The sequence below is a fragment of the Bemisia tabaci genome, chromosome 1, assembly GCF_918797505.1.
Source record: "Bemisia tabaci chromosome 1, PGI_BMITA_v3".
Taxonomy (NCBI): Eukaryota; Metazoa; Arthropoda; class Insecta; order Hemiptera; family Aleyrodidae; genus Bemisia; species Bemisia tabaci.
Genome location: NC_092793.1, coordinates 22,003,042 through 22,022,195, shown reverse-complemented (window position 1 = coordinate 22,022,195; position 19,154 = coordinate 22,003,042). Strand labels below are relative to the sequence as shown.

Below are 19,154 nucleotides of genomic sequence, written 5' to 3'. Positions count from 1 at the left end.
TAAAAATAAAAGTGCACCAATTTTAACAGGATTTCATTACCTCATTTTAAAGGTATTAAACTTCCTGTTTCCAGCTTTGGCACGCTTTATTTTGATTCAGTGCAAAGTTAAAGTGATTGATAAACAAGCCATTGAATCAGGTATCAGCGCTTCCCGCGGGACTGCTGCGGAGGTCCACGCAAACATGGCGGCCCTGCCAAATTGTGTCGGTTACGTAACAGACGCAGCGTAACCGACACTTGAAAATGTGAGATAAAAGATGATACAAAAGATGAAACTTGGCAATTCTTGAGTTATGAGGTGGAATTAATGCTGCCTTAAAAGTTTTCTAAAATTTGGAGACTTCCTTTTAGTTTAATAATATTAAATTGAGGTTTTTGCGTAGTGAGGAATTAGTGCTACACACCTTAAAATCACTGGTTTTCTTAATAATTAAAGTTTTCATTGTAAAAAAAACTGACTTATCAGTAATGGTTTTGTCGAGAAGACTTCAGCGAACAATTTGATGGCAGTTTTGAAACTCCTGACTCCATCTGGCGAGATAAACACTGCACTTAATACAACTGCAAAAATTTGTCGCCAAATGTGGCGACACCTCTTTCTAATGACTTTTCTCGCTCAATAATAAACATTTCAGTTCAAACTGGCAATTTTCTTGAACATTAGAGTCTCTTTTCAGCAAATATTGCCAAAGAGTTCATGATCAGTACTGATTTGTTACCGCAAATTGCTCTTTTGCTTCAAAATCGGGGTTGGCGACGCGTAACCGACCGGACATTTTCGGCCTTTAAAGTCTCATATTATTAAATATAATGATAATTTATCATATTTTTTAGCATGGATAGGTTCAAAGACATCATACCTATTGATTAATTCATTTGGTTTTCAATCGTTTTGCCCTATGTCGTTCATAACCCACGGCGACACGACTATTCCTCTTATCGTGAAATCACCCAGATATGTTTACGGAACTGAACTTTCGCGCTAAGTTCCGTGAAATTTTGCTGGTAGTGTTGACACGGCTTTCGCAAACAATGTATCCAACACGAGTAGGTAAACGCGTCTTATGCACCCCTCTCCCTCCGGCACGTTCACTTGATGGTTTTTATTGATGATCCAAAACGAATGAGAAGGGGGCTGCAAAATACAGGTGGCTCATGGGCGGCAAGCAGGTAAATCCGGCCCTGATCGGAACCCTATATTGCCCCGGTATATTCCAGAAAATTACTCAATTAACAAAGAGATCCAGTATTGAAATTATATATAATGGTGAAGCATCTAGTTTTCGCTAGTTTTATCATAAACATCATAATTTAATCTAATTTTTTGGGGAAAGCGCAGCTACTTTCGTGCACATTCAGAACATGTATTTAGTTTGTTCCAAAAATCTTATTCTAATACCTCAGGTAACATCGAAAATACAGTTTTTGTTTAAAAAATATAAAATGAGTATGTAAATGTAAATGGTGTGTAATATTGTGTTGTGTTGTGTATGTATGTAAATGTTGGTCCTCATACTAGAGGAATGTGTTTGTCCCTGGTCAGAATTCTAAATTTCGGACTATCAATGCCCGTGTGAAAAAAAAGAAAAATATTCGAATGATCTGCACTCTAGGTCTCTAGCCCAAGGATTTCGGGTTCTCTGTGACGTGTCCCTCCTGTCGCAACTTATCCGAAGCGAGCAAGACTGGCGGGGGCTCCCAGGAAAAGACGACGCAGAAGCGTGGCGCGACACGTTCGAAAACCAATTATTTCTCATGGGTTCGTCTCCGGTGTGGAGACAATGTCTCAGATCGGCTGCAGGTGCCAAACGACGAATTTAAACAAAAGCACGCCGCGTGGTCCGATCGCGCGACCCAAGGACGGCACGACGCGACGTCGACGCACGCTGCCGGCCGTCCACTTGCCACGCGCGCCGCGTAAACCCCTATCCCGAACACCGCGGATGCCTCCTCCAGTCACGACCGGTGCGGTGGCAGCTGAAATCCGTGATTCCAAAGGCCCAATTTCGGCCGGGACTCGGACTGGAATATCAATCGAACTTGCAAGGTTTTCTGCACGATTTGGAATGGGTACTTCCTCGCCAATTTTATGCAAGGCGTTGTCGCGAAACATATGTCACGCGGAGGGATTCACTTCGGGGTTACTGCACAAGTATCCGGAAAAAAAAGCTTATTTTTAGTGGTGGCCACGGGACTGCCTACATATGTGAGATTCTCAGAAAATCTAGTGGCCCACACTAAACTTCTTGTGATGTTAACCAAGTATTCAGTAGATTTGTCATAGTCGTATGGCTGAATGGTCTGGCGCCTGACTCCGCAAGCCTGATTGTTGAAATCGTGTGTATGCCGACGAGATAAGACAAGATTAAGGAGGATCGAGTAAAGTGATTGGTCGATGCTCTAAGTTTTGCGTCTTGTCGTACTGATAAAGGGTGTGATAAACAAGAAGCCAAAGGCACCTCTTAAATTGCCAATCCTTTATCCATCCTTTCAAATCGTGTCCTATACTCAAATCCATCCTTTAACGGCACGGCAAGACCCATGACCAAGAGCACCGACCAATTACATGATTTCATTCTCCTTAAGATTGTCTTAACCGGCCGACAAGTACACAAAACTTCAACAATCAGGTCTTAATCAGAATCTTATCGAATTTCCAGAGGATCATCTAGTAGACACAATTCCAAGCGGAGACTGAGACTGGAATATCAATCTTGTACATGCAACGTTCGTCATTCCATCAGTTCCTAAAAGCTGTATAAAGCCTAAGATGACTGATCCAAGCAGAATCGGATCTTCCACGATTCAGATTCTTTCCATGAAGGTTCTCCATCCCAGTACAGGTACTTTATTCGAGGGTCTTCATGTGTCTCCGTTCGGGCCCAAAATTTTCTCCTCGATCTGCAACAGGGTACTCACCTGCCTTGCATCATTTTCCCCGTCAAGTTTCTCGTCACCTCGGTCAAATTCCATTTTCGTGGGCAACTGATCCATTATGAAACGTCGAGGTGCGATAGGCGGCACCTCGACGGGTCGAACTTCGATACATCGAGACTCGATACTTGATGCGAGTCGGATGCGGGATATCGATCGACCCCTCGCCGAGCCGGGCCGGCGCTGCGGATGACCACCGGCTCTGGTCGCGCGTCGCCTCGCGTATCGAATCACCATTCCACACACAGGGCAGCAGCGGCGCACGCGCGCGAGTGTGTGTGTGGGGGCGCTTGCGCAATTTTATTATTCAACGGGTGTGCGCGGACTTCTTCGGTGTCTCGTGGCCGGCCTGGCTGGAACGAGAGACGCTGAGTGGTCGACTGCCACTAGGATCGCCCCGGTTCGAGTTCGGAACAATTCAGGCCCGGTTCATCCATCTTGCTTGTTTCTGTGTGGGTCACAGTGTCACAGACGCCAGAACGGAACTTCTTTTTGGATGATAGCCGAACTGGCCTGCACAGGAAATACAACAGGCGGTGGCGAGCGATGAAATGTAGGTATATTTCTACGTCATAGCACGCAATCTATGGGCAAACTGACCGGGGAGTCCCGGGTTTCTTCCCCCTGAATTTTGATTGGAAGAACCCCCAGAGTAGCCCCGTCTGAAGAAATCTGGAGGTTTCATTTAGCACTCTCTACATAATAATCAATCTCATAGAGTCTCCCATGGTCTCTTTTAAGCGTTGTTTCGCCCTTACTAGAAAAGATCCGTAATCCTGGAGTCCAAAATGTGTGACCAGTTTGTTCCTGAAGCAACCGCATATTTTATGAGGATCGCGAAAAAAAATTGGGTCATATGATCGAATGAAACGGCCTCTACGTCTAGCTGCAGGGCCGGATTTAGGGGGTAGCAACATGGGCCCCGGCCCATGGCGGCAAATATTGTAATTTTTTCAAATGTAGGTATCTAGAAAAAAATCTGATTCAGAAAACAAATTTACAAAGAAGAAAATGCGAAAAAATCTCTCATTTCCTGAGAGTTAAAGTATAGTAATTTCTGATTTGTCCGTCTTTCGGTGATACAAGAGACAGCGCCTTTCATTAGTCTAGTTGAGAGAGAAACCAAATACGCAATTTGGAGCGGCGCGGCGCGGCGCAGAGCGCAATGATGACGCGGACTTGAGATGGAAAAGAGAAGCCCTCGGCCTCGGCGCGCCAGTCAGCATGAAATACATATTAGCGCCTACAAGACTCCATGTATACTTCACGCTTTGCGTCAAACGTAGTGCGGTCAGCGTGAAATGCATGGCGCCTACAAAACTGTAGGGATACTTCTCGCATTGCGCCAAACACAGTGCGGTTGGCGCGGTGGCGGAAATTAAAATCATTAAACCGCATTCATGTTTATTCTTTCATAATTTCTTGTTCTGTAAAATTGTCTGCGTTCAGAATCAACAAAGCCATGGATTTTCCGAAAGCTCAGTTGATACCACGTTAATGCGAGGCTTGGTTTTTTCTGCGAAGGTCGCACCAATGGTGCCCGTGGAAGGAAAGTACAAATGTGTGCGCACATTCTTAATCTGCAATAGAAACAACTGGGGAACGGTATAACGCAATGGACTGTGTTATACGCTTATTTTTTGAACGGGCGATATCTCCGTCGATACATATCTGTCTCAGAAATTATAGAATCTCATCAAATCTGATACACTCTGTTAATCTATGAGATACAACCATTAAAATGCAATGCCGTAACACGGAGCACTAATCGGTTTGCCGTTGCGAGTTTCACGTCAAAGTCTAATGATAACGACCGGGGTTACACCATCTCAACGAATCCCGTAGGTTTGAATCAATTGGGAATGAACATCAGAAGCAGCAGTCCCCGTTACGTTGATTGTGGATCCATTATTGAACCTCGGGTCAACATTGATATATATACATACTAATTCCCAAACGTTCCCGATACATCCAAATTGAATCAATAACGATTCAACATTGACCGAGAATGTACATACTTATCGAGTCAGTATGGAAACATTGATCAGCATCTTTCTCGACCAAATCCATACGCAGGCAAATAGCAGGACATTAATTTTAAACCTCGGGGATATTCGCTCAGCGTTCACTAATAGAATCGCCTAACTATCGTTCACATTGCCTGATTACTTCTTATATTCGTTTTTTTTCCGCAAAGAGTTAAACAACATCACATCTTCACACTTTCTGCGAATTTCAACCAAATCATGAACAACATACACTCACAAAACAAGTCAGAATTTTGTTTGGTTAAGTATCTGTGACAAGAATAAACTATGAGAGAAAATTGGGAAGTGTCTGATGTGATAAAATTGATTTTGGTCAAATCCGTCCATTTTTTTACCAGATGCTATTTTAAGTTGGAGTTTACGGTAATATGGCAACAGAATGCGCGCACCTCGAGTCGACGACCCGAGAGTCGGTGAAGGCGCGAGGTCGCCGTTGCAGTTGCAGCTCTCTGAAACTTGAAGACAAGCGAACGTTTCACAACGGCACTAGTGCAATTTTACGAGCCTAAACCCGAGGTCTTATAAGGCGCAGTCACACACTATTTTGTGATTAAATCACTCCGACATGGCACTGCGAAGTGGTAAATTTCAGCACTCCAGTTAGCCTTAAACAGCCGACGACAGCTGAGAGAGGGAGGGGGGAGGGATATGAAATATTTATCCCCGGCCAGTTATTACAATTTTAACAACGGTTTCAGGGTTCAACGCACGAACTTGCGTTTGTTTTGTGTCAAAATTGGAGTAATCGGGAGCATAGGCAAAATTCTGTATACTTTTTAGCGAAAATGCACTCTAAATGTTTCATGATTATAGTTCGTGACAGTCTGTTAAAGTCTCGTGTTTTTGCATTTGACTTTGTGCTCTCACCAAAGACTGCAAAATAACGACTTGAGACTCTATTTCTTCGAATATGTCACATCAGGTTCAGCGAAATTTTGAATGGAGAAACTTTCCAAAGAAATGTTTCGAATTTGTTAATTACTCCATCGCTGCGGAATTTCGATAATAGTGTCTTAGGTATTCCGACTTATTTTGACCCATTCTTTGGCAAAGTAACTTTAATGAGCGTCAATGACAGACTGGAGGCTGCAGCATAGAGGCGAAATCCTTGATTGCCATACCGTTAATCAGCATCTTAAGATGTCATGCTTACTTATAGAGCCAAATCAAACGATTGGTAATCGATAAATGATTCTGCAAATAATATCTGAAACAAACGGAATGATGACTGAGAGCAAACTGTAAGAAAATATACGCGTTGTCGCGCGGTTTTCTCACTGTTGTTCAGAGACGGCATTGATGATAAAACGCCTTCATTTTTGAAGTCACGCAAGACGGGCATCTTGAGAGTAAAAATAGTGGTATTCAAGCGCTAGTAAAGAACTATATTGCCTTATTAACTAACACTTCGATTTCCAATCGTAGGGAAGCTCAATCAGAGGAAGGTTCCGATAGTGTATCTATAGGGTGCTGGAGACACCTCCGCAAAGAAACCGTGGAGGAAGCCTGGAGACTTTCCCCCAAAAAATATTTAAATCCATTTATGATGCATTTCGAACTTATCCTAACGTAGCTGTTAAAACTCGGATTCCTTGGTGAGGCCATGAAAATGTTTAGTCTTCTCAAAGAGGCTAAACTTTATTTTTTGCTCCTGTTGGAAATTCGGCAGTGTGCCATTTGACAACTCGCGATGCCGACAGTGCGCGATGCATCGCAAGTGAGTTGTATCATCTGTGACTGCAACGCGACAGCGATGCCAACTACTGCACAAAAAAATTCCAATTTCACGATTGTTGGGGCGTGAGAATTCGGAGATTTGGCAGCACGGAGGTATGAGGTGTTCTATGTCGCTCGACGATGATTTGAATTTTAGGACGAGCCGCTAGCTGCTGCGGGTCACTGATGAGGTCAACCAGGCATCGGCGAATCAATGCAATTGATCGATCGATAGGTCGATTGGATGTCGATTTTTTGCAAGCTGTTGAAGGCGCGCCATAAGAATCGAGCCATTGCTTCGATTATTGCAGTGAGCGTCTTAACCTAACTGCCGTGAGTTTTGAGTGATTTGCGATTGAAATTAGACGCCGGGACGTCACCGCCAAACGCAAGTTGCATCGCGCGTCTTGCGAGTTGGCTAATAAGTCTCCGATGCATATGCACATATGCAGTTATGCACCGGTACTCATACTATGTTATGTCACACCAGCGCAGCACGCACTAAATACACGATTTTATTCTTCTTCGAACTGAAATTTGATTAATTTGAAGAGATGACCCTCGGACTCTGAATGTATCTGATTGTATACCCTGATTTACCCCCAGAAGCGAGTCTGATCAGAAATCGATAATGGATCTACCCCACACTGGAAAAAAAGTAGCTTAATTGGATCTAGAGTCCAGACTCTTAAAAACATCGACAAGATAAAGCACTCTTGATTCAATCGGATTTTTGCTTAAATCGAGAACCAAGTCTTTTAGTTTGAGCGGATTTCCTTTTGATTCAAGCGAAAAGCCGATTGAATCAAGAGTTTTTTTTTCTTGTCATTGTTTTCAAGAGTCTGAAATCTAGATCCAAGCGACTTTTTTTCCAATGCCATTATTTTTACGAGGATTCATTGGCACCTTGTCTATTTTTTTTTGGCTGTTGAATTTCAGTGAATTTAAAGCCAACACCTTATCCCAGGATCGGACTCTCTCCAAATTTCCCAGGAGGCGGGCCATGCCAAAAAGATGATTGCAGGTCCTTCAGTGTGAAAAAGGCTCTAAGAAGCCCTCCGAGAAAATTGCCAAAAAGGGCCCTTAAATATTGTCAGAAGGGGCCCTTGATCAAGGTGCAAAGGGCCATCATCCCCTAATCCTGTGAGCTTTTCATCGCGTGTGAATCGCCACTAATGAGCAAATCAACGGAACCATTCAAGGGCCAGTTTAATGGAATGCTCACTCTTGAATTAGGAGAGGATTAAATCGACAATAAGATAGTACAGGAATGTTACGTATCGACTCACTCGAACGGCTTAAACCCAAAACAAAATCTGACAAAAAAAACCAGTAGCGCCGAGAGATTAAGTATAATTATACGAATAAAGAGTACAGTACGCATCAATATACAAATCAGAACGATAGCTTATCACTTTTGTTTACCAATACGCGGCGTAACGCAAAGTTCTCCTTTGCAATACAACGTATATTCGAGGGCCTTTAAAAATCTCCCTCGCGTTATATCGCCAATGTCGAATACGCCCGATATCTAATTGTGCCGTGAGTATGACCTGAATTAGGTGGCAATGAAATTGAACCGATTCTTAACCGCCGACAAAACATGAACTGCAGACCGTGACCCCGCAGCGGAAACACACCGAATCTCCGCGCAAAATCAGGCGCATCATGACAACAAAAGTGTTCACGAATGAAAACATACCGAAAATGGGACTTATAACAGCGTTGACTGTTGAACCGCCAAAAGTTGATATGCTATTTCTGTTATTTACACCTGAGTATTGAAAGGTGCACCCGAGTATCAAAACCAGCCGGGTTTACATTTTTAGCACTCCTAGGCTGAATTTTGTTCGGCGCCCTTAAAGTAGATACTATCGTGGGGAAAAGGAGGTTTTTGGACCAGCAGGAGGGTGTTAGGTATAGGAATTAGTTCAAATTCACCTCTAAGAAAGTACGATTTCAAACGATTTTGAGATGCTTAGTTGCGAATGGTTTGACACTGGAAAAAATCTAATTTTAAAAAGTAAGAAGTGATCAAAGACTCGAAAATTATGAACATAGTTCAGAATTCTGAACAATGGTGCGGTCCCAGAGTGTTGCACCCCTAAGCTATAGCCTATACAGTCTAATGGCAAATTCGACCCTACGCAATAGATAGTAGATTTCCGAGGAGCAGCCCCCCCCCCTAATTCCGTCCATGATTGCCCGCAAGGAAGCATCCGTCGTGTTCAGTCACGTTAAGATTTTTTTTGCTTGAGGAGAAATACAAAGTGAAACAGAATATTTTTTCACTCAAAAAGCTATCCTCCATGGAGCATGGATTTCATTTAAAAACAATTGTAACTTTATATCAGAAGGGGGAAAAACGCAAAATCAAAATGATGTGACACAAAAAGTGTAGAAAATATCCAACACACCCTCGGTTGACGTTTTTGTGCACTGGAAACGATGAATTACAAAAAAAAATTCACAGTCCCATATGTTTGACAGAGAGGGGAAAAACTCTTACGGACTTTGCAAAGGTATCGCTTTTCCCTCTGACCGCTCACGTTCATCCAATTCAGCATTAAATCAGGGGGATATATTACAAAGAGATTCAGAATAGGTATCTGTACAATTTTGCCGCCACAGCACTGAACCTATCTCGTTTCAGGAACGCTCTTCAAAAATATTGAATAAAAGACGAAGTTTCACCGAGCATCCGCATGCAAACCTCCGTATAAAAACGCATTCAGCCAGTCATGACTACAAAATAATGACACGATGGTTTCAAGTATCTTTATGCCTTCTTTGACGACCAGCGTCTCATGAATGTACCGCCAGTATTGGGAAAATCTTCTAGGCATGCGCATTTTTAGAAACCTGCATTTTTTTAAAACGAAGACTAATCGTCTGAGGATTTGGCACCAGAACCAAAATTTAATGAAATTCTACAGTTGATAAAAATCCCTTTTCTTCTTGTCTCTTATTTCTTTTTTTTTCTCTCTCTTTTTTAGTTTGTTTTTTACTAAAAAAATACAGTGCAATACGAGAAAATTGCTCAGAGACAAAAAAAAAAAAAAAAAAAAAAAAAAAAAAAAAAATTCATAAAGGGAAATTTCAATAGGAAAGAAAAGAACGGATGTATAAATAAATAAAAAAAAACCCAAAAACTAAGAATTTACATAAGTGCCTAGCATTCTTGATGGAATTGCTTCGATGTAATATCGTTCATGGCATGAATTTTTATCGTCCACTGGCGCAACGAAATTACTTAGACACAATCATTAAACGTGAAAAAGAGGACAAATTTCGTAATGAACGTCTCTTACCTCTTTTGTACCATTTTTTGTGAATCTTAAAAGTCAGGTCTCTGAACTCTACATCCATTTTGACGAGCGTTCCACTTCACTTCACAGATCACACCGGAATACTGATTCGCGTGCAATGCGCGGATGGGCGGGGGAGGAATCAGGAACGTCGGAGACCGCACATCTCGGAAAAAAGATACAAAAAAAGTGGGTCACTAGCCACAAGACGCTTTCAAAAATCCTCAGAAAAAAAAACAAAAAAACCTTGTCAGGTCAAAATTAACACCTCGTTCGGGCTTTGAGAGTTTAAATTTTAAGGTTCCACTACGGGGAGTATGGATGGTTTACTGATTTGCGAGAGTACAGCGATTATTTGGGTTGAGTATACGATGATGCTGCGGACTGGGGTTGGAGGAAGACGCGGGAAGAACGGAGTTGACTGGCGCGGCTGGAGGGACACATTACTCGATGTTACGGGTGACTGGGTCTGGCGTGCGCGCGGTGCGGACTGTGCGAGGTCCGCGGGTCGTTTGGAGATCGCCGCGACTACTCCGGACAGACGCCGGCACCAGCGGGAGAAAGAGTGAGAGTGGGCGCGACCATACAAAAAATGAGAGAGGGTGATTCAGAGCTAAGGAGTTGTACCCACTGACGTCACTCGCGAAGCAAGAACTCTTAAATTTTAGCCAGAGACAAGAGACCCTTCACTGGCCTCTTGGCGACGGGTGCGTGACTTTGCATCCCCCTGCGATGCATCTACCCTTATCTAACCTCTCTAACCTAACCTAACCTAACCTAACCTAACCTAACCTAACCTAACCTAACCTAACCTAACCTAACCTAAACTAACCTAACCTAACCTAACCTACTTAAACTAATCTAACCTAACCTAACCTAACCTAACCAAACCTAATCTAACCTAACCTACTAACTAACTAAACCTAACCTGACCTGACCTAACCAAACCTAACCTAACCTAACCAGGGCCGGATTTACCTTCTTGCCGCCCATGGGCATTTTTAAACAAAAAACATTTTTTAAACCAAAAACTGTATTTTCGATGTTACCTGAGGTTTTAGAATATGATTTTTGGAACAAACTAAATACATTTTCTGGATGTGCACGAAGGAAGCTGCGCTTTCCCAAAAAATTAGATTAAATTATGATGTTTATGATAAAATTAGCGAAAACTAGATGCTTCACCATGATATATAATTTCAATACAGGATCTCTTTGTTAATTGAGTAATTTTCTGGAATATACTGGGGCAATATAGGGTTCCGATCAGGGCTGGATTTACCCGCTCATGATGTTATTCGCATAAGTTGCCGCTCATGAGTCACCTGTATTTTGCCGCCCCTTCTCATTCGTTTTGAAACATCCATACAAACCATCAAGTGAACGTGCCGGAGGAGGAGGGGGGGTACATAAGACGCGTTTACTTGCGTTGGGCACATTTTTTGTGAAAGCCCTGTCATCACTAGCTAATGTTCACGGAACGTTGCGCGAAAATTAAGTTCCGTAGACATAGCTCTGTGTAGACGATACCTTTCATTTATATGGAAAGAACGAAAAAATTATGAATAAGAATAAACATGAGTGTGGTCTAATGATTTTAATTTCCGCCGCCGCGCGAACCGCACTGTGTTTGGCGCAATGCGCGAAGTATCCTTACAGTCTTGTAGGCGCTATGCGTTTCACGCTGACCGCTGCTGACCGAGTGACCGCACTGTTTTTGACGCAATGCGTGAAGTATTCATGCAGTCTTGAAGGCACTAAGAGTTTCACGCCAACCGCTGCTGACCGCACTACGTTTGAGGCAATGCGGGAAGTGATCATGGAGTCTTGTAGGCGCTAGTATGTGTTTAATGCTGACCGGTGCGCCGATAGGGCTTCTCCTTTCCATCTCAAGTTCTCGTCATCATTGCTCTCGGCGCCGCGCCGCGCCGCTCCAGGCCAAATTGCTTGTTTGGTTTCTCTCTCAACTAGACTAATGAAAGGCGCTGTCTCTTGTATCACCGAAAGACGAACAAATTAGAAATTACTATACTTTAACTCTCAGGAAATGAGAGATTTTTTCGCCTTTTCTCATTTGTAATTTTTTTTCTGAATAAGATTTTTTTCTTGATACCTACATTTGAAAAAATTACAACATTTGCCGCCCCCCAAATTTGCCGCCATGGGCCACGGCCCATGTGGCCACCCCCTAAATCCGGCCTTGAACCTAACCTAACCTAACGGCTGGGTGGAAACATCGCAGGTGGATGCAACGTCCTGAGCCCCTTGGGGACAAGCGGAGGCTGTTACTTTCGGGGACTCAACAACTCCTTACGGACAATTATAAGGGAGCAACAGTCACCACCCTTTTTTCGGTTGTTGACCTACCTACATGGTGGATGATGAGCTATGGGGGACGTCATGAGCCAAACAAGTATCTATCCCAAACTTCGGCTTGTCTGCAAAAAGAAAATGTCAATACGTTGTTAAACATTAACCATTTAGGTAACAGTCAACACTTTAATGTTGAAGTCCCGAGAGTAAAATCTTCCGCCATTGCCGAGATGCGAGTGGATGGTCTCTTGTCTCTGGGTGCGAATGTTGCCGGACGTGTGAGCGAAGTGAGAGCGCCTTCATTTTTTGAGTTGGCAACTCGGACATCCGCGAGACACGAATAATTGCATCCGAGGGTTTGTCAGTAACGTTGTCAACCGAGATGTGTCCATTGCAATCCGCGCATCTTATATTTCGCGGTGAGCGAAGCACGAGTATACTTCATCATCTCCCGACCAAAGTATCACAAGCGCCATACAAGGTTTAGAAATTTCCGCCGCCATTTTATTTTTTTACAGATAAATTGTTCGACGGAGCTGTCCGAAAATTTCACTAAATTTTCTTCGTGCTACCGATGAAATTCAGTGAAATTTTCGAACAGATTCAACCAACAATGTTTCTGTAAAAAAAAAATAAAATAAAAAGGCACCGGAAATTTTGAAACGTCGCAAGGCACCTGTGGCGCTCTGGCCGAAAGGTGACGATTGAAGGTTTTTATGAGATAAAGTGGGGTGACAGGATAGAAGTTGTTTAGAAATTTCTAAAATTCGCGGCTCGGGGATTTTATTCCTAGCGATAAGTATGCTTTCGTCAATCATCAACTTAGACTCAGCCATCGAATTAATGAGATTTGGTAATCATCGACATATGTGCGCAACTACAGGATCTTTTCGGGGAAGGGGAGTAGAGGAGCACAGCATCAAAAGGAGTATGGAGGGGACACAAAAAGACACCTCATTTAAGAGGATCCACAGACTCTCGCATAGCTACGAGGAAGAGTTCAGGGAAAATACCCGAGTACCACGGTCGAAACGTTGAAAAATGTTTATCAACGACCGAGTGTGATAGACTAGAAACTAAAATTTGTTGAAGTGTCATCGGTATCTTTGGAGCCTCAAAAGCAACGAAGGGGTCCCAAGGTATCCAGGCCTGCCAAAAGGGGGGGATACTGGGTCCCTGGTACCGGGGCCCGGGCCCCGGAGGGGGCCCGTGTTACCCGTGAAAAACCACTACGTTCACATGCAACCCTTGTTTCGTAAGACAAAGTGAAAAATTTACCCTAAAAATTTCGCAAAAGGTGAATAGATTTTCAGAAATACGCTGGGACACTGTAGAATTCTTCTTAAATTTTCAAACAAGTATACTTCTTGGAAAATTTCTATCTATTGACAAGATTTTCAGTACAGAGGGATATTTTTAGTAACTGCGTTTCATTTTCTTCCGTCGTCAGATGCTAAGAGTCTCCAGTCTGGGCATCCTCGACTTCAATGGCTCGTGGCTCAACTCCCTTTCGATAGACAAACGAAGGGGGAGTCCCGGGGGGCCTGGCCCTCATAGAACTGAAAATAGTATCATATGCCCCCCCCCCCCAAAAAAAATAAAAATTTTCCAGATGTTTTGAATGCAACAATTCGCAAGTATTTTGTGCTGAAAGTATAAAAAAAAACATAATTATTCCGCAGAAATTGATGGAAAAATTCTTTATGGAAGCTTCAAAATGCGTCCGATTATTAGTCGTATAAATTCTAAAATGTCTCGGGAGATGCCCCTCGGCCCCCCCCCCCCTCCGTGCTTTGGGCTCGGAACTTAAAACTGGTACCAGGGCTCGAGATGGGATGTGGCGAGCCTGCATAAAGGCTATCTCCATTTAAATCTTCCGTCACATTCTTACGGCGCAATGATACAACTATTTGAACAGAAAAACAGAAATCAGAACACTGTTAACAGAAATCGAAATGGCCAGTGTGCATGAAGGCCATTTCAATTGCAATCTTCCGTCGCATTTCTAAGGCGCAATAATACAACTATTTGAACTCTCCGGAATGTGTGAGGTATCACGCCGCATTTGAAGGCGTTTTCAAATAAGCCAAGTTCCGATACCCGGATTATCGTTTTGCATAGTTCATATTCTTTTGTTTCATTCCGTGCCACTCGTTTATTTTTAATCCTCGTAGAAAAACCACCCATTTGTAAATACAATTCTAGCTGAAGCGCACTTCAGCTGTGCATTCACCACTGCAAAAATTTCTGAGGAAATCGACACGCCCAGCGTGCATGGAGGCTATTTCCATTTAAATCTTCCGTCACATTCTTACGGCGCAATGATACAACTATTTGAACTCTCCGGAATGCGTGAGGTATCACGCCCCATTTGAAGGCGTTTTCAAAACAGCCAAGTTCCGTTATCGGAATAATCATTTTGCATAGTTCATATTATTTTGTTTCCATTTCTAACCACTTATTTCGATATAATCCTCCTATAAAAACCGCTCATTTGCTAAATACAATTCTAGCTGAAGCGCACTTAAGCGCATTCATGACTGCAAAAATGTTAACAGAAATCGAAATGGCCAGCGTGCATGAAGGCCATTTGAATTGTAGGTAATCTTCCGTCGCATTTCTTTAGTTCATATTATTTTGTTTCCATTTCTAACCACTTGTTCAATTATAATCCTCCAATAAAAACCACCCATTTGCTAAATACAATTCAAGCTGAAGCGCACTTAAGCGCATTCATGACTGCAAAAATGTTAACGGAAATCGAAAAGGCCAGCGTGCATGAAGGCTATTTCAATTGTAATCTTCCGTCGCATTTCTAAGGCGCAATGATACAACTATTTGAACTCTCTGGAATGTGTGAGGTATCACGCCGCATTTGAAGGCGTTTTCAAATCAGCCAAGTTCCGACACCCGGATTATCGTTTTGCATAGTTCATATTCTTTTGTTATATTCCGTGCCTTTTGTTTATTTTTATTCCTCGTAGAAAAACCACCCTTTTGTAAATACAATTCTAGCTGAAGCGCACTTCAGCTATGCATTCACAACTGCAAAAATGTCAAAGGAAATCGACAAGCCCAGCGTGCATGAAGGCAGGCCCGCCACAAAGGAAAGGGGGGACACTGGGTCCCTGGTACCGGGGCTCGGGCCCCAAAGGGGGCCCATGTTACTCGTGAAAAACCACTACGTTCACATGCAACCCTTGTTTCGTAAGACAAAGTGAAAAATTTACCCTAAAAATTTCGCAAAAGGTGAATAGATTTTCAGAAACACGCTGGGACACTGTAGAATTCTTCTTAAATTTTCAAACAAGTATACTTCTTGGAAAATTTCTATCTATTGACAAGATTTTCAGTACAGAGGGATATTTTTAGTAACTGCGTTTCATTTTCTTCCGTCGTCAGATGCTAAGAGTCTCCAGTCTGGGCATCCTCGACTTCAATGGCTCGTGGCTCAACTCCCTTTCGATAGACAAACGAAGGGGGAGTCCCGGGGGGCCTGGCCCTCATAGAACTGAAAATAGTATCATATGCCCCCCCCCCCAAAAAAAAAAAAAAAAAATTTCCAGATTTTTTGAATGCAACAATTCGCAAGTATTTTGTGCTGAAAGTATAAAAAAAAACATAATTACTCCGCAGAAATTGATGGAAAAATTCTTTATGGAAGCTTCAAAATGCGTCCGATTATTAGTCGTATAAATTCTAAAATGTCTCGGGAGATGCCCTTCGGACCCCCCCCCCCCTCCGTGCTTGGGGCCCGGACCTTAAAACTGGTACCAGGGCCCGAGGTGGGATGTGGCGGGCCTGAAGGTATCTAACAGTAACATTCAGATCTATATAAACACGTTCTGCGAAACATCAGGGCGAATGAAAGGACCCCCACGGTCTTAAAATGGGAAGCTGCAATCAGCGGTATGTGCGAGTCCCCTAAGGAAGATTCAAATTTAAAACATTCAGTGTTGCCAGAGGGGCCCCTAAATTCTCAAAATCGACGCGATGGAAGGGCCTCACCCCTCCTCAGGCATCAAAACTCCCATGTACGTAAATGGAGGTATTATCAGGACCTCAGGTCCTGCAGGTCCTGGACCTGCATGACATTAAAAGGACACAATTTTGCAATAAGAAACTACAATTTTTGGCTTATTTAAGAAAAACTACATGTACCATTAGTATCTCTGCGCAGATAGTTGCTTTTACGGATTGATCAGAAATTTTAGTTCCTTTTCGTAAAATGACATCCAAAAGAGATGAACGGAATCCCATGGTTTCAAATGTAATGGCAATTTATTGCAATTTCTACTGCTTTAGTGGCAGGTAAAGCAAGAAAATTGCAATTGAGCAAGGAGAGGACAGATAATAACGGAAAGTAACATTATTAAACCATCCCAGCCAAGAATAAACCGAGTGAACATGGCCAAAATGCTGCGAGCAACTAATACTGCTCCCAGGCCGCTCACATTGCCTAGCGAGATATTGACGGCGAACTGATCGAGTCAATTTAAGTGAGAAAGATTGTGAGAGTGGCATAAACCCGCTGAAGCCACGAATGTTGCAAGGCTCGCTAATTTGAATTGGAATCATCGGGTCCCCAAGGCTCCAAACCAAAAGACGGGGGGCCCTACAATCTAAGAATGGAGGAAATTCAGCGATATATGCGGGATGCCAGGTCTTTGACGACGCGACAGTGGCGCGGTGCGTGTAAGAAGAGGAAGGTGGCGGCCACGCCCCAAAGTTTGTCTTTCAGGGCCGGATTAAAGGGATGGCCACATGGGCCGCGGCCCATGGCGGCAAATTTAGGGGGCGGCAAATTTTGCAATTTTTTTAAATGCAGGTATGAAGAAAAATCGGATTCAGAAAAAAAAATTACAAACGGGACAAGATTACAAAATCACTCATTTCCTGATAGTATATCTCTAATTTTGTCGTCTTTCTGTGATACAATAGACAACACCTTTAATTAGTCAAGTTGAGACTTATTGTAAGAGAGAAACCTAACATGGAAATTTTTTAGGAGTTTAAAACACTACACAAGAGTAAAATTTAAGATTCTAAAAAATTTAAAAAACTTTTAAGACAATTTTTGAACCACTCACTTGCATAAAATCTTCTTTTCACGGAAGCGGACGCGTTTCGGAGGTTACCTGCCCTCCATCATCGGCGCGACTGGTCAATTCCAATCAGCTGATTTCGGTCCCGGATTATTTCCCGTCCCTCCATCGTTGTCACATCTCGAGTGTATTGTTGTAAACAGTCTGTTATTTACTCCCGTTAGATCCGTATTAAAAATGTTGTTCTTATTTTGGTACATGTAAATACTTTCCCATATGTCTAGTTTATTTTTCTCAGTGACTTTTCTTAGCAGTTTCGGTTCAAACGATATTTCGTGTCCTTCTTCCCAGTAGTGTAGAGCTACTGCTGATTTCTCTGTTTGTCTATTTCTAACACATCTTTTATGTTCTTGGGCTCTTACTTTCAGTGAACGGCTGGTCTGTCCTATGTAGAATTTATTGCATTCTGTACAGTTAATTTGGTAAATACCTTTCTCCTCGTTGTCAGGTCTTCTGTTTTCAATCTTCCTGCTAAATTGTTGGGCAACATTGAACCTATTGGTGAAGCTTAGTTTTATGTTGAACTTCTCAAAAATCCTACGAAAAGCTGGGGCATATTTCGGATGGTATGAGAATTTCTTAAACCTCATCTCGGCTTTCTCTATATTTAGCTTTGATGTTTCCTTATTTAGGGTTCTCTGCTTCACTTTTTCATTCAATTTCTTGATTTCTCCTTTGTTAAAACTATTCTTTTCTGCTATCTCTAAAATTTTCTCTATTTCTATTTTGTAATCAGTTTCGTTCAAAGGAATGCTGTTTGTTCTGTGTAGCATGAAGTTGAAAGCTGCGAGTTTGTGTGGTCTGTGGTTGAACGCTCTGTTGTTGATATATGTTTCCGTGCTCGTAGGTTTCCGATATATTCCGAATTTGAGATTATCTTTGTCCCTATGTACGATTAGGTCTAAAAAGGGAAGTTTTTGTTCTTCTTCTACTTCAAGTGTGAATTGAATTTTCTCGTGGTATGAGTTAAGAATTGTAAGGGCTTCGTTAATATGGTGTTTTTTTAGTATCTCTAAGACATCATCTACGAACCGAGACCAATGTTGGAAAATTTTCGGGTATTCTTTAATAGCTCTGCATTCAAATTCACTCATGACCAGCTCAGCTGTCAACGAGGAGATCGGGTTGCCCATCATTAGGCCGTCTAATTGTTCGTAAAGTTCATTGTTGAAGTAAAATGCGTTTTGAGTTAGACATAAATTTACTAGTCCCGCATATTCTTTAATTTTCATCGAGCTTATTCCATTTTTGTGTAGCCAATTTCTTAAGGTGTCTAGTGCCAAGTTTACTGGTATGCTAGGGTATAAAGATTTTACGTCAAAGGAAACAATCCTGTCATCTATTTCCAGTTTTATATTCTTAAGTTTTTCTACTAACTCAATCGAATTCCTTACACTCTTCGATTCAAAAATTTCAAACAACTTGAATCTCTTGATTAACCATTTTGCCAATTTGTATGTGGTGGCTTCTCTACAATTTACAATTGGTCTCATCTCTTTTCCCGGTTTATGGATTTTCGGGTAAGCATATAAATAAGGTAGCTCAGCTGTTGTGTTGGTTAACCATTTCTTCTCAGTTTCAGGGATTACACTTACTCTGTCCAGGTTATACTTGAGTTCCTTCTTATAAGCGCTCAGCGGATTCTTCTTTACTTTCTTAAAATTACCATTTTCTAGTAGTAAGTTGCAGCGTTGTATGTAATCAGTCTTCTCCATTATCACGGTGTTG

At 42.3% G+C, this 19,154-nt stretch overlaps 1 protein-coding gene across 1 annotated transcript in view; it reads right to left on the bottom strand.

The window, feature by feature from the left end:
- Positions 1 to 10,558, bottom strand: part of LOC109041184 (ATP-binding cassette sub-family G member 4) — a 66,151-nt gene extending 55,593 nt beyond the window's left edge. Inside the window, exon 1 of the mRNA XM_019057420.2 lies at positions 10,012 to 10,558. Within this exon, the coding sequence (XP_018912965.2) occupies positions 10,012 to 10,069 (58 nt within the window). The 5' untranslated portion in view covers positions 10,070 to 10,558. The remainder of the gene's footprint in view (positions 1 to 10,011) is intronic.
- Between the last annotated feature and the right edge of the window lie 8,596 nt (positions 10,559 to 19,154).